Genomic DNA, 15,001 nt, shown 5'->3' on the forward strand with positions numbered 1-15,001 from the left:
AACTTTGTCCAGTCTAGCCTCTTCCCCTGGACTGGCTAGTGCCGGTACTAGTCCGCCACGACCGACAAGCATTGTCTGCCCCGAGCGAGTCTCGACTGTCACCATCGACTGTGATAACAGCGAGTTTCGTAATACTCATGCGCGGCAACCGGTCAGGAGGAGAGAATATGGCTTGTCATCGAGCCATAAAGAGTCCCCATCATTCGCTAGGGTAGTGTTGGAGAATGTAAGCCGCCACGTCAGCAAAGTACTCGTGGGAGACGGTAGCGATATCCGAGAGTCCTCCTCCCCGATGCTTGTCCCTTTGAAGCAACGCGAGTGCCATATTTCTCTGCTCAGATGACGGGCTCCATAGACTAACAACCTTCAGTTGTAGCGTTATCATGATAGACCCACGGTCTGGTGCAGGTCCAGACACTTCGTCGATGAAGTGACTCGCCGAAAGGATAGACTCCGCATGCTGCCTGACATTCAAGTCATGGGAGGGTGCTGAAGAGGACACGAGATGCAATAGACGAAAAGTGATCATGTTCGCCGCATCATAGAGGGAGCACAAGGCTGCGGCCGGAACCGACGTGTATGTCCGCAGTAGCTGACCTTCGTCTGGGCCACATCCTTGCTTCGGTGATACTTGTCCAAAAGGGCTATTCTCTATGCACCCTGACCACCACTGGGAGGCTTGGAGCATGCTATCTCGGATGAGAGCATCGAGGGTCGACCTTAGGTTGCCGCTCGAGTCTGGTTTGATGAGTTGGTCTGCAACCGAAAGGCATTTGAGAAGATTGAACAGAACGTCAATGAGCTGGTCAAAGATGAGTTTTGGGTAGACTTGAAAAGGGACTGTCATCCAGTCTTGTGATGCAAAGACAGGCACTTCATTTTCAGTCATAGCGGCGACAAACTGGTAGCGATTAGCCTCTCTGATGTAGTTACAATGGGGGATACTTGCCATCTGGAACCGTAGATGACTGAATATTTGATGCATGAAACCATCACGGCAACTCTCCGGCCCTGCCACCTGAAGCAACATTGCCGCGCCCTTGAGATGACGAAGCCAGGCTTTTTGGCTCGTACCAGCCCAGGTTTCAAAGTGAATGAGCATCACGACGGCGCAAATGATACTCTCATCAACAGCGACGTTCCCCTTTGTAATTCGGCACTGAAGATGATGCAGTGCTTCGGCGTACCACTTTCGAGCGGCCGTCTTGATGGACACATCACCTGTGAGAGTGCCATAGCTGATCATCGATGCCGCACGAATGGCTGGCTGGGCTGAAGATGGCTCTTGAGAGGCTAGAAACACGGGAAGCTCGTGCAGCCATATCTTGGATGGTGTTGTTGGAGTCGGAGGTGGCTTCATCGTACCGAAGAAGGACTCGACAAAATGTGAGACAAACAGCTGGTCAAATGCACTGGCTCGTGATGGTTGAGGGCCTGGTAGCCGTGGTGTCGAACTACACGTTCCATGACTCGAGGAAGGTCTTGGCACAGCGTGCACAAAGAATGTCCCGGTACGCGCGCCCGGACAAGGCAACCCCATGCGGACGCAAGCGAGGCATTCTGGTAGGGACTCGTCGCACTGTGGGATGTCAATAGCAGGACATAGTACTAATCAAATTTGTCGCACCTTGACCCTGCGTTTCCGACATGTCGCGCAGCCTCTGCTTCTGCCGGGGACGTTGACCATGGCGTTGGAGATTATTGCATCAGCCACAATTTCGTTGAGGTGTTGCTCATGAAGACGCTGATGAACTCTGCACGTGACTCCCCTCACGTTAGTCAAAGGTCATCAAAGATCATTGTAGCCACACGGGGAATGAGCGCACTCAACCTCGCTCACCTCAATGAGCAAACACCAACGAGGCTATTTCGAGCTTGCGAGTCTCAACTTGGAATTATTCCCATATTCTTTATCTCTGAAACAACCACCTGTGCGTGGGTTACCCTACACAGTGCTGGACCGGACATCTGTCCGACACCACAGACTGTCAAACGCAGAACTTCAGAGTTGGCGGCCTGATGAAGGAGATTCTTTGCCACCATCTTGGAAGCCCCGTATACAGTCCCAGGGGCAGCGGTGTGTTGAACCAGAGCTTCGGGGACAGGACCAATATGTGTGGCGGACCAGTTGGTAGCGACGCCGATGGAAGAGATATAACACACATGCACCGGGTTTCTGGCCTCAGAGCAGAATTGAATGATGTTGCTGACACCTGCGATCTGACTCTCGAAGGACTAGATTGAAAGATTGAAGTTTACCTGCCAAGCGTTGTCTGTGACCCCGTTAGCTTGTCGTCCACGGTTTGGATGAAAGAGGGACCTCGTACGGATAACATGCGTAGCACGCTTCAGAAGCGCTCTATAGTCTGTTGCTCCAGGTCCAAAGTCCGGAAGCCCCAATTGCACTATGACGAACTTAACCTTCTTGCCCCAGTCATTTCGCAGGCCTTTGTCTTTGGCAGATTGGACTTATTTCTGGGCAGCATCCTGGTTTCGGTTCAGGCACCAGATCTCAGAAACCTGCGGATCTGCGACGAGATTATCGAGCAGGTAGCGGGCTTAATGTACGTTTGGATGTCCTCCTTAGACAATGATGTACTCTTCATGGCCCAGAGCACGTCGTCGACATTCCTGCATGGATGGGCAGCAAAGGTGGCCCTTCGTACGCAAGCAGCAATCGAGGGCTTGGTGACTTGACTCCCGGCTACCTTCACCAAGTGGGCAAAGAGCCCCTTCGACCGGGCACTGTAGCCGAAGGTGACTTCGGCGAATTGAGAGGTGCGGGCAAGCTACCGGCAGTCACTGTTGACGAGGGCAAGATTTGCAAGAGCTGGCTTGCTGTCGCCTAATAAGTCGACGATTTCGGCTAGAATCTCGGCTGGCATCTGACGAAGGCTGCTGCGCGAGGCGCGTTCCTGACCCCCCAATTTGCCTACCGCAGGCCAGGTAAATCCTACGACTTGGCTGTCTCACCTCATCGAGCCACAATCGGGCGATCGAAAGCACGATCGAATCAAAACCTCAGGTTTCAAAATCAGGCTGAGGCCGAGCACTTGCAGGCAGCCTATTATTAGCTAATAGTGCCCCAAACCTGCGCCGCACCTCCGAAAAGCAGTATTGATGATGGAATCATGGGTGATTGTGCCCTGGAGTGCGTATGTTGTGGTGGCTGTACATCGCATGCTGTCTTATCTACCTAGGCTGATTCGTGGATTGAGTCCACAACCGTCGCTCCTTCAAGGAGTCTAAGGCTTTACTGAGCTTATGGCTGGAGTTCAGCTTATAATTACCGTCTGGCTCCAGTACATCCCCTTTCAACAGAAGTCCTGGATTACTTGCCCACATACCCACTTCAGGCTTGCTTCAGCCCGACAGGCCACAAACATGAATTTTATTAGACATCTTCAAACGTTGGGTCCGGCAGGCCTTGCCGCACTCATCGCCGGTGGCTCTGTCTTGATATTTGTTTCCCTTAATACACCATGGACCACGAGAGCAGACAAGAACGCCGAGGCGTCCCTCACATGCCTCCTGTAATCCGCCTGCCAGGACGCCTGATGGCAGAGGAATGCAGGGATTATAGGCAAATCCTCCCCTCAATAAACAGAGCCTCCTTCTTGTCTCTCAAAATTCCCATGATCTTTATGTGCATTCTTCATCTTCAATTTCATTATGCGGACTCTATCGCTTGTGCTGTTTTCGCTGAGTGGGATCTTGGTCCTCGAGAATGGTAGTGATAATGGAGATGCTGGGACGGCTCAAATGCCAGATTGCGCAGTAAGTAATCCGATCCCAAGACCAAAAACCTCTACTTACATCTTCTTCTAGGTGAATTGCATCAAAGAACATGTGCCCAACTCTGGCTGCGACCTGCCTCACAGTACATGCCTATGCGATCTCGACTTCCGAACAAAGCACGGCCCCGCCATCGCACCTTGTCTCATCGTGTTGTGCGATGCCAACGAGATAAATAAAGTTCAGAATGCTTGGAGGGGTCAGTGCGAAGAGGCACCTAGCAGACCAGAGGGTAAGGAGAGTGTCAAATCTGAAGTAAAAGAGGAGACATCGACTGCAATCTTGGTCGTTTCTGCCCCGTCTGCAATTGCAACCGGCGATGTTGCTGTGCAGAGTTCAAGAACGGAAGTACCCAACATCTTGGCTCGAGTCCTAGTTGAAAAGGCTTTGATACTAACGACGATGATATCGATGCAAAAGCTCGCGCCAAGATTAACACCACTGAGATCGACACCAAGACGAACCCCAATACCAACAACCTCGAGTTCAACCTCGAGCGAAACTTCAAGTTCAACTTCAAGCTCAACTCCAAAACAAACGCCTACACCAACGCCGAAATCATGGACGGGTTCAACCAGCTCATCAGAAAGTGAGACGGAATCCACAAGTTCGACAACGAGCAGCACGTCCACTGGAACACAAAAATCGACTCCAACCGCAACCCCGGCTAGAACCCCAGTGCCAAACAGCAATCAGTCAGGTCAGGGGCTCACTGTGGGCGCCAAAGCTGGTATTGGTGTTGGTGTATCCTTTGGCGTTGTCGGAATGGCCTGCTTTGCGGCAACTCTGTGGCGCAGGACACGAGAGAAGGCCCCTCCTGTCACACCTACGCAAGAGATCCAGGATGTAGGCAAGGGTGGGTTGTCGGCTACAACGGCTCAACATTTGCAAGCATCGGAGATTGATGGACGTGATGCTCCACGGGAGTTACCTGCTTGACCTTGCCCAGTAGGAGTGCATGTTGAGGGAGGATTTCGATATCGATTTTGAGGTTGTACGTGTAGATTAGATACTGCTCTTATAATTACAACTGCTATACGGTTCAAGCCAACTAGAAGATCCTTGAATGTTGAATGTTGGCTAGCCACATAAAAGAGCCTCAACCAGTGTGGCCATCACCTTCGAGGTTAGACTGAACGAGAAGCCGCAAATTGCTCTCCTGCGGACGAATTTCGACGCTCAACTTCTTAGCTCCGGGAGGCACCCGGCGCCGCGGGGAATTATTTTGAACTTGGCCATGGCAGGAGTAGTTTCAGATCCTCTTCATTGAATACAAAGTCTAAACCCATCCTGACCGCTTACTGCAATTGTAAGTGGTGGCGCCGTGTAAATTTGCCCTAATCGGCAATCGGGTAAGGTTTCACATGATTTCCGGGTCTAATTGCCTCAACTTGAACATTCGGCGATCGAATCGTGTTCTTTACTAATGTGCATGACACTGCTTCCTCATGAGACGAGAAGTCCCTTGATTAATAATTCTTCAAGTCGAAATAAGATTCATACCAGTCCTGGTCCGTTCCCCTTGCTAGTCAGGCGGTACTTGACGGTTCATCGGGTGCGTTACCGTGTGCTCGGGTCGGCGAACGCGTCTCCGACGCAATCAACGAATCGGCGATGCTGGAGACTTTCCTTACTCGTGGTCCGAGAGCCTCCGGGTTACATTGTCTCGAGTCCTGGCTCGTGACGTCTTCAGAGTTCTGTGCTACTGCACGGGCAATATGTAAGACCTAACCACGTTGCAAGTCAGAGCGCGATCCAACCCAAGGTCAGCCTCAACTTCTGAAACTGAACCTCCTCGTGGGAATGAAATGAGGGTGTTTCTTTTTTTGGTTTTTGTAAACAGCGGTGAAGCAGCTGAGACATATTAAACAAAGCAAAGCTGAAGCCCACAATCTTTTATTATTTTCGCCCAAACAGAACAAGCGGGATCGACGACGACAGCGTCATCACCCCCGCGGTACGAGTCATGGCCCCAAGCAAATGGGTGTTCCCGATAAAACCCAGCCAAACACGTTGTGCCATGGGCTGAGCTAGGAAGCACTAGCGTCGAGTCTGGGTGTTGAGGAGGCGCGCGGGGAACAGTACCTACGATACTGTAGATCGCGGTCACAAGCAAACAATAAAGTTGTTTTTAAATGGCCGAGGGGGGCGAGGTTCTAGAAAAAAAGAGATTGCTGTCGTTCTCTCACCTCCTCTTCTCCAAGTGAAGCTATTGCCACATCCTCCATGGCAGTCGATCCGAACGCGACGACGGTAGAACCTACCGGCATCGGACGCACCCTTCTCGGCCTCACGTTATTCTTTCCGTTTCCCGTCGTAATAGTGATTTTTTTGAGATGTTGGGTCAGGTTAAAGCACAAGGTGTTTGGCGTGGATGATTGGCTCATGGTAATTGGATGGGTAGGTAGCATACATTCCCTGAGATATCCAAGGCTAATGGCAAGGGTCAAGATGCTATATATGGGTGTTACAGGCGTCGTTGCCCGGGGGGTATACGCGGGTATTGGTACGAGAGATGCACAATTGAATGCCAAAATGCAGAGTGACGGCCGGAGAGTGAGTCGCGTCCAACATCGCAAAGGACCTGCTGACAACCCATTGGCAGTTTCTCTATTACTTTCAGGTCATCTATTGCTGCTCGTTACTATTCATCAAGGGGTCCATCTGCGTCATGCTCCTCCGAATCGCCGTCGGACGAACCTACCGCATCATCATCTGGGCGACACTGATATTCTCAACCCTCTCCACCACCGTCGTCATTATTGGCCTTTTTGTTATCTGCCGACCGATATCCGCCGCTTGGGGCCACCCTGGAAAATGCTCTCCAACTGTTGTCATCGCGAGTCTCGGATATCTTGTTTCAACAGGTGCCGTCGTGACGGACTGGACATGCGCTATTTTACCTGGATTCATGCTCTACAAGACGAACATGAAGACGTCAATGAAGATTTTAATTACTATAATCCTGGGACTAGGTGTTCTGTAGGTCCCGCTATTGACTCTCGCTTCACGAATTCGAGGCATATGCTGACTGAATAGTGCGTCCATTGCGACAATCATCAGGTTCCCCGATGTGAAGTATTACACACGAACGGAGGATTACCTATGTGAGTTAACGAATATGGTTTTCAGGCCTCAGCTAACCATGATCTAGATAACGTCGCAAATATTGTTATTTGGTCAATAGTGGAATCCGGAGTAGGAATCATCGCCAGTTCACTACCGTCCCTCGGAAGACTTCTCAAGAACCGATTTCACACCGAGTCATCGAGCGGTCAACCTCCCGCTGCCCAAGTCGTGCCATACGCGGGATCGAATAGAGCAACGATCACGACCAACACTTCAGCAGGTTCACGGCCTTTCCACAAGAGCGTGGGCTCTAGTACGGTGGGGGATGAAGATAGGGATCGGTTCGACGACGAGGCGTCCAGTCGAAAGATTTATGTCCAGGTTGATCTGGAGATGCAGTCTTTGGAGCGGCCTATGACGCCTGCGAGGTCGCATGGGTCTCAGGATGAGCTTGTGAGACAGTAATGAATACAGCTACGAGAAGATGATTAAATGAGATATCAAGACTTTAATGCCCAAGACTGGACCATGTAATCCACATAATTCAACAACGAGTGGTGTCCAAAATACTGATACGTCCGAGTCTCTTGCCGCTGCTCAGCTGGCAGATAGCATTGAAAGCCCCAGGTCTTACAAGGTGGTTACTTTCGTACATTCAAATTCCCACAGTGGGCTCAGGACATGTTCAAACGAACGAATAGATAAGTTTAATACTTCATAGTAGTGGTTTGTTTGCTATCTTAACATGATTACCCAGCGGCACATCCTCACCCTGCTCCAGTTCAAGTGCCCCTCTTCCGCTTCTTCTTGTATCTCTCCTCCTGGCACTTGATACACTGATCCTCATTCACCTTGGTTTGACCCTTGATCATGCGCTTGGGACAATCCGGTCTGCCCGATCCGCATTTCGCTTCATTCATCTGAAAGTTGACCACGAAGCCGCACTTTTGGCAAACGACTTCGTTCTCGTAGGTGATGCACATGGCGATTTCTTCGTGGGTGCCATGACGATCTCTTTGTGATCGTTTTTGTTTGGGTAAAGTTATCTGCTTCCAGGGTTAGAGACGAGACAAAGTAAGCTCCTTAAGTATTTGGGCTTCGTGCCTTGTTCAGTGTTTCCTTACGCGGCTGGTCTGATAATCAAAGATGGAGCTCTTTCGCCCACTGACGGCCCCTTATTCATAGTCCCTTCTACCCCTTATTCATAGTCTTTTCTCTGAAGCGTAAAGATCAACGTCACCGGGTCGTCTACTGAGCTTTGAGTCATTGTACGACACCAATACTGATTATCTGCCAACAAAGATGCCCCTCGCTGTGTAATGGAACTGAGATTTGCCTACGTAAAGATATATTCTCCTATCCTGCTGAACATTCAACGTCCAATGAGTCAATGTTAGTAGTGAAGGCCTCCTCTTCACGTGGGCATGGGCAAGCCGAGCCGTGCATTGGTGATAACCAGGGCTGATTCCTACTCGCCTGGGATCAGCTCAGCTGTCCTCCTCCTCCTCCTCCTCCTCTTTCTTCTTCCTTTCCTCCCCGCACTTGGGACATTGGGACTCATCCACCTTGAGGGTACTCACAAGCAGGTGCTTGTTGCAGCCCCATTTGTCTGATCCGCATGGCGTCTCTGCCTCCCGGGAGTAGATCTGATGGCCGCACTTCTTGCAGAGGTCTAGGTCTCGGTAGACAATACACATGGTGACTCCTTTGTGCCGATTTTGTCGTGGTGAGCTTTCCGTGGTGGTTTCTTCGTGGTTGTAGTTTTTTTTGTTACTACATCTACCAGAGGTAGAGATGAGAGGAATTGAGCTCCTTAAGTATCTACACTTGGTACCTTAATCAGGGTTCCTTCACGCGGCCTTCTTGATAGCCTAGATCCTAACACCATCTGCAGCCAAGCTCTTTTGCTCAGGTGACTGAGCCTTCTTTGTTCATGATTTACCTATGCCCCAGAAGCGCAAAGTATTCTTCTTTTTCAATGACGTCTTAGTCGTTCACAAGGCTCTTGTTTTATCTTTGCCAACGACCGCTCCTCATTGAAAGATATTGTGTCACTAGTCACGATTATCCTTGTTGCATCCCTCGTCTACCTGGATGAAAGCTTTCGTACTCTCGATATCACTGTTTTCACACAGACACGCGACGTTTCCTCTTTCTTCTTGTTGTCATAAGTGACGTCTCTGAAAAAGTCTCAAAGAGTCCATCATACTGACAAAGACCACAGTTTTAAGTCACTCTTGCCTGTGACTGTCATTATTCTGGGACTTCTTTGTTCTGCAAATCTTTGCAAACTGCCATCGCCCTCGTGACTCTAATCAAGTCAGAAAGGTCACTTCTTAGTGTTCTCTCTGCTCTTGTTGATAATCTCCCCTGTTGGAATCCCCTGCTCGGCAAAAAGACCAATAGCGTCGGATCAAACTCCCCAAGGTGGTGAGGGAAAAGACGATGGCCTACATCCAGCCTTTGTAAAAAATCTCATTCACTGGCACGGTGAGAAATAGATATTGACCAAGGAACCAGATGTTCCAACCGTGGCTGAATCAGGTCGCTACAGTGCCAATAATCGACAGGGCGACCCCCTCATTGTGTGGAGGCCCAATGGTCATGAACGTCAACAGGTCGTCTACAAAGCCTTGGTTATTAAACAGGGCGGGAGAAATGAGTGTCAGATGGGCAAATCTCACTTCCATCAAAAGGCAAGGGGGATTCATTAGCAGATAATCAGGATGGATGTCTTACAGTCGCTCCAGTCAGCTGAACGGCGATAGCCTTCTCTCCACTTGGGCATGGCCGGGAACCGTGTACTGGTGAGAACCAGGGCTTTTCTCACGGGACTGTATCAATTTTGAGTAAAGGAGAGACGATAAGCTGGCTCAAGTTTATAGATCACGCCGCGGTGTCATTAAGATAGCTCCAGCCACAATTTCACCGAACAAATGAAAAGCCAGTCATTGATTCACTCATCATGCCCCCTCCGCCATCTTTCAACAACCACATCCAAAACACTTGCAGTTACCAGCAACACGATTCACTCCTCCAAATAAGCTTTGCAAATGATCCGGTATCCTGAACACCAGCACTACTGGCTATGTCCCATGCCCGTTGGCGAGCTGGACTTCCAGCACCATTTCCTGTCATACCGAAGACGGCATGATCTGGCTTGGTAGCTAAACACCAAGCAAACGGTGAAATAATCACAGTTGGCTTATTATTCAAAAGGGTCATCAAAAAGCTGCTGCATCTTTTCTGAGGGATCGTCCACTCTGATCCGAAACTCACTATCAGGCTCCGGTCTCTCAGACACATCAGGCAGAGGGATAGTCTGCTCATCGATCTTGACCATCCAATCATTGCGGAAAAAGTCGAGACTGAATTGGTATCCTTCGGCGAATTCGTGAAATGTTAGAGGCGGAACAATGATTCCAGGTGCCTCGATTTCTTCTCCAACCAAGACAAACTCGGAGGGGAGTATGTCATCGGCCCAGCAGGCAGCGAAGTTGATTCGAGGGAGAGGTTTGCTATTCTGGGACCGAAGAAAGAAGACTTTTTCATTGTCAATCTCGATGTTCGCCTGGTTGATAACAATTTCTTGGTTGAGTATGAGAAGTGGTGCCCCGAATAGCTTCTGCCGAGAATAGTCGCAGCATGCATCGTATACATCCATGATCTCGTTGTTCTTCCAGGGGTTGAACATGGGAAATGAATGCATAGGACAGCAGCCATCTCCGTCTTCCTCAAATTCTTCGAGTTCCTCAGGCTCGCCATCCCAATCTTCTAGCTGCCATTCCAGAGGCTTGCTGGGTCCTGTTTTGATGAGTGATTCGACGTCGGTTTTCGTCAGGTGTCTGATGCTTGTCTTTCCCTTGACTTCACCAGCAGCCAACGAGGTCCATAGCTCATCAGTGCTTTCGAATCTTCTTTGAAGCGTTGTCGATGCCACCAATGACTGAAACGATTTCTCCCCAGTCTTGCAGTTGAAATAGTCGAGCACAGCCACCAAGGCACATTCTTTCGGGGTGACTCCACCACTCTTCAAAAACCAGTAGTTGTACCCATTTGTAAGGAACCGTACCCCCTGGAACTGCTTCGACAAGTAGACCGGTGGGCGGGTGGCAGCCTTTTCAAGTGCCCAATGCAGCGAGTTTGCCCTCTCAAAGCACTCATTGGCATAAGAGGACAGGCCCTGGTCAAACATGCTCTGCCACGACATGTAACAGGCCTCAGCAAACAGCCCAGCAATCTCTTTGTTGTGTTCCAGTTGATCGTCCCTGAAAACAAGCTCGGTGCGGATGAAGACTTTCTGTCCATCCAAAAACGGCCAGCCTTCATGCTCGTATTTTTGGTCAAAGATGGTACAAGTGAATTCTCGAACATCATTGAATGAGACATCTTCGATACGCAGGGCAGGATCGTTATGGCCCGTTGTCAAGTTGATGAGCATAGTGTTCTTGGAAATTTGAGACCGAGAGCTGTCATAATACGGTGTATCGAGATGGCTCTGGAAGTGGGAATCGTCTGTGTTGAATCGGTTGCATCGGAAGACGTAGTTGACAAACTCAAACGATGACTTTAGTTGACCTCCGGAAAGCTTGTCCAGAACATTGCTCGATTGCAAGGCTTCGGTGAGCACTTGGCTGAGTATCGATGAGTGGAAGATGAACCGGTCTCCGCCGCGTGTAGTCTTGTTCAACGGCGAAACATACAAGTCGAGCTCAGACAAAGCTTTCAAGGGGGTGAGCATGTCGCCTTGCAAGTCGCAGGTAAAGACTTCGCGACCGGGCGTTGTTTGTGTGGCATTAGCCAAGGACAGAGCTTGTTCAGGCCTCACTGATGACATGTTTGACTCGAACCAGGAGTCCAGGTGAATAATGTTCTCAAAGTTGTGGTAAGAGAGATCAGCTGGGTTGACGAAGACGGCGAACAACTTGGGCGTAGGCATGATTTGAGCATACAGCTCCAAGGCCTCTTTTCCGATCTTCTCATCCAGATTTTCGATAAACTTTATGACGCTGAACTCCTTGGATGGGAAGAATGAGATGTTGAGTCCGCCGAGCTGCGTCACTCCAAGATCTTGATCAACCAAGTCAACCATGCCTTGGAGAACGACTTTCTCTGGCTGCTGCAAGAGACCTTTTGCTTCCGCAATGTACAAGTCACGGGTACCAACAGCAATGATCTTGCGCTGAACGGGAGTCAACGTCTTGTGCCGGGAAGCGCCGTTTGGGTCCTCCAACAGCTCTGAGAAGAATGACAAGGTGCGGAATCGGACGGTCTCTGGCGCGTCTAGAAGAGAGGTACCAAAGATCAGAGGGCATACTCGAGCACTAAGTACTCCTCCTTGAATCACATCTCGCATCCAATCAAGGTTCCCGAGTTCCTCCTGGGACAGTGAGGACTTGATCTTGGTCTCATCCCATGAGAATGATCCATCAGGCTTTATCGCGCACCATCTAGCACAAGAATCCACAGGTTTAGTTCTTGAGTGATTTTGAGCTTCACCAGCTCCCATCTCTGTCTCGGTCTTGGGTTTTTCTTCGTGCTGTCAGCGGAGTGTATACTCAGGCCGGATCCGCCCACTTACTGGGTCCTGGTCCCTCTCCAGGGTTGGACAGCTTTCGCCCTGTCATATTTGAAGTCAAGCAGAGTTTTCACAGAGGATCGTCCCTTCGGTAGTATACGATTGATGAGATGTTAACAATTCACAGGTCAAAAAAGCATGTCCGTTCACGATGCGTGGCAGGCAGCCAAGGCAGATTCACGCGCCAGTCACGCCTTGTTGTCTGCTTTAGGCAGGCGGTGAGACAAGTGACCCGGCAGAATTTCTCCATGAGGAAGGTTGAGGGGAGCAAGTTGCGGCGTTGAAGTCTTATTCACAACTTCAATCCATGGCGCAAAAAGAGAGGCGAAAGGCCAAAAAGATCAAATCGAGACGCTGGCCTCGCTGCTATGCGTAATCTGGGAATCGAACCCAGGGCTCCCCGACGTTACTCGAATGGCAACGGAGAATTTTACCACTAAACCAATTACGCTTTGGTGTTGTTGATATCTCACGGCCTCGCTACCACGCCTCAGGTGGTGGATGCAGACAGTGTCTTCCAAGAGGAAGGAATGGACTCTGAGAGTGTGAGAGGGAATGGCAGTTGAGCTCTTGGTGCTACTGTGTTCATGCTAGCTGGAAATTGACTGTGTTGACCTGGGTGAAAGCCTTTCACATCGAGGTCCTCTAAACATATCCAACATGCAACTCCATGACTCGAGAGCACTGTTCTGTGCCAAAACCTGCAGGTTGTAGTCGTCACAGGAGGGACACAAACTACCTCTTCTAGAGTAAGCCAAGTTTGCCTATTAGCAACCAACTCGACCCTGTCGCTTCTTCCACAGGGCGCTTGTCTTGTTCTCCTAGCGCTTATAGCTCGCCGCTCGTAGTTCAATTGTCTTCTAATTTGAGGAAAATTAGAATAGTCTCAGAGAAGGTGCAATGGTGATGCTGTTGGCGTTTGAGGCTGCCCTGAAAACTAGGTCAGTCTCCCTGACACTGTCTAGTCTGGGCGGCTGACAGCTCGTATAGAGAAAATAAAGAAACGCGTTCCCAAAGCGAATAGAACATTCTAAAGCAAAACCTGCCTCAAATGTTCGATCCAGTGTGCCAGACGTCCTATACAGGCTAAAGCAGGAGGTCGCCAAGTTGCCCAGCACCAGCCCCTCGAGTTTAACCCCATCGGTCAAATGTCCAGGGTTGGAAAAGTCTCTTGTTCTAATCCATAAATAGTTGTCTGAGATTGGCGCCCAGTTTCAGATGATCGCTTGGCTTGGAGATGCGACGGCAGATGCTAGTGTGACGTTGCAGGGGTTGTTGCGACGAATGCGAAACAGGGTCAGAGTTGTCAACTGGGAAGCGAAGGGGCATCTTGAAAACTCGATTATATAAGTCGCTGTATCTAGTAGTCTGAATTTGTTTGTATCATCACACTCTTTCTCATCTCTCCTGTTCATATCCTCTATTCGCTTCTCTGTGGCCGGCCCACCTTCATTTCTACTCTCTCACTTCACTCGCTCCCATTTGCCCGGTCTCTTACACTCTTTGATCGTCATCATGAAGGCTGTTTCGATTCTTTACTTCCTCACTGTGGCCTCTGCCATGTCCATTCAGCCGAGACAATTCGGCGGACGATTCCGTGGACGGTTTGGCGGTGGTGGCAATTTTCGCAACGGTGTTGCTCCAGTTAACGGCAACGTGCCGCAGAACGACAATGGCAATGGCAACGTTAATGTTCCACAAAATGGTAACGGCGACAATGGAAATGGCAATGGCAACGATGACGCCAACGGTGGTGCCAATGGGGATGTTCCGCAAAACAACGACGGCAACAACAACAATGCTGGCAGTGATAACAACACTGGAGCCGATGGCGGCGCAGCCGACGACACTACCAATGGAGGCGGCGCAGCTGATGATGCTACCAACGGAGGTGGTGCAACCGACGACAACACCAACGGAGGCGGCGCAGCTGACGACACCACTGGGAATGACGGCGCAGCTGACGACACCACTGGGAATGACGGCGCAGCTGGCGATAATACCAATGGAGGTGGTGATCAGGCAGCCAACGGCCAGACGGTTGTCTTCACCGAAATCGGTGGCGTCCCAGGCAACGAATGCCTCACCTTCCGCAACAACGGCGAAATCGTCGATGCTGCATGCGTCAACGAAGCCATCGACCGTCAAATCACTCCATCCGCTGTCAATGGTGCCAACGCACTCCGCGTTCAGCGAACATTCACAGCGGGATTCCGGCCCGACCTCGTTGACGTCCAAGCTTGTGTCGGATTTAATGGAACGCACTTCCGCGCTGAGGACTGCAATGCGCAGGGTATTGAGCTTGTCACTTTCAGCAATGGCGAATTGAGGGCTTCTGGAGGTGCCTGTGCCAGCGGTCATGATGATCTGGCTCAGATGACGGTTGATGCCGCAGGAAACACGTGTGCGACATACACAACGACCAACGTTCAGCCTGCGACCGCATAAGAGGTTCAGGATCAGGTGTACTCTATTATACCTATCCTAAAAGCTGGAACTAGCTCTGAGAATCCCAGGCATCTAGACCGTCAAGCGAAATCCAGTTAGAGAGTATTAACT

General features: G+C 50.3%; 4 protein-coding genes and 1 non-coding gene across 5 annotated transcripts; 3 read left to right on the forward strand and 2 right to left on the reverse strand.

Annotated features, from left to right (window-relative positions):
- Positions 1-3,672: 3,672 nt before the first annotated feature.
- LRP88_04013 (uncharacterized protein) lies at positions 3,673-4,388 on the forward strand (the record flags this gene model as incomplete). Its single annotated transcript, XM_083240602.1, has 3 exons — positions 3,673-3,777; positions 3,829-4,027; positions 4,180-4,388. The coding sequence occupies 3 exons, from the start codon at positions 3,673-3,675 to the stop codon at positions 4,386-4,388; spliced, it is 513 nt and encodes a 170-aa protein (XP_083103892.1).
- A 2,078-nt stretch (positions 4,389-6,466) lies between these two features.
- LRP88_04014 (uncharacterized protein) lies at positions 6,467-7,329 on the forward strand (the record flags this gene model as incomplete). Its single annotated transcript, XM_083240603.1, has 3 exons — positions 6,467-6,777; positions 6,835-6,902; positions 6,950-7,329. 3 exons carry the CDS (start codon positions 6,467-6,469, stop codon positions 7,327-7,329), a joined length of 759 nt encoding a protein of 252 aa, XP_083103893.1.
- A 2,743-nt stretch (positions 7,330-10,072) lies between these two features.
- On the reverse strand, positions 10,073-12,491 carry LRP88_04015 (uncharacterized protein; the record flags this gene model as incomplete). Its single annotated transcript, XM_083240604.1, has 2 exons — positions 10,073-12,147; positions 12,446-12,491. 2 exons carry the CDS (start codon positions 12,489-12,491, stop codon positions 10,073-10,075), a joined length of 2,121 nt encoding a protein of 706 aa, XP_083103894.1.
- A 320-nt stretch (positions 12,492-12,811) lies between these two features.
- Positions 12,812-12,893, reverse strand: LRP88_04016. Its single transcript has one exon. It is a non-coding gene; the product is annotated as a tRNA-Gly (tRNA).
- A 1,064-nt stretch (positions 12,894-13,957) lies between these two features.
- LRP88_04017 (uncharacterized protein) lies at positions 13,958-14,890 on the forward strand (the record flags this gene model as incomplete). Its single annotated transcript, XM_083240605.1, has 1 exon — positions 13,958-14,890. One exon carries the CDS (start codon positions 13,958-13,960, stop codon positions 14,888-14,890), a length of 933 nt encoding a protein of 310 aa, XP_083103895.1.
- Positions 14,891-15,001: the final 111 nt, after the last annotated feature.

Source organism: Fusarium phalaenopsidis (genome assembly GCF_050370095.1).
Source record: "Fusarium phalaenopsidis strain FUZ10S chromosome Unknown contig_32288, whole genome shotgun sequence".
In the NCBI taxonomy this organism is placed as follows: domain Eukaryota; kingdom Fungi; phylum Ascomycota; class Sordariomycetes; order Hypocreales; family Nectriaceae; genus Fusarium; species Fusarium phalaenopsidis.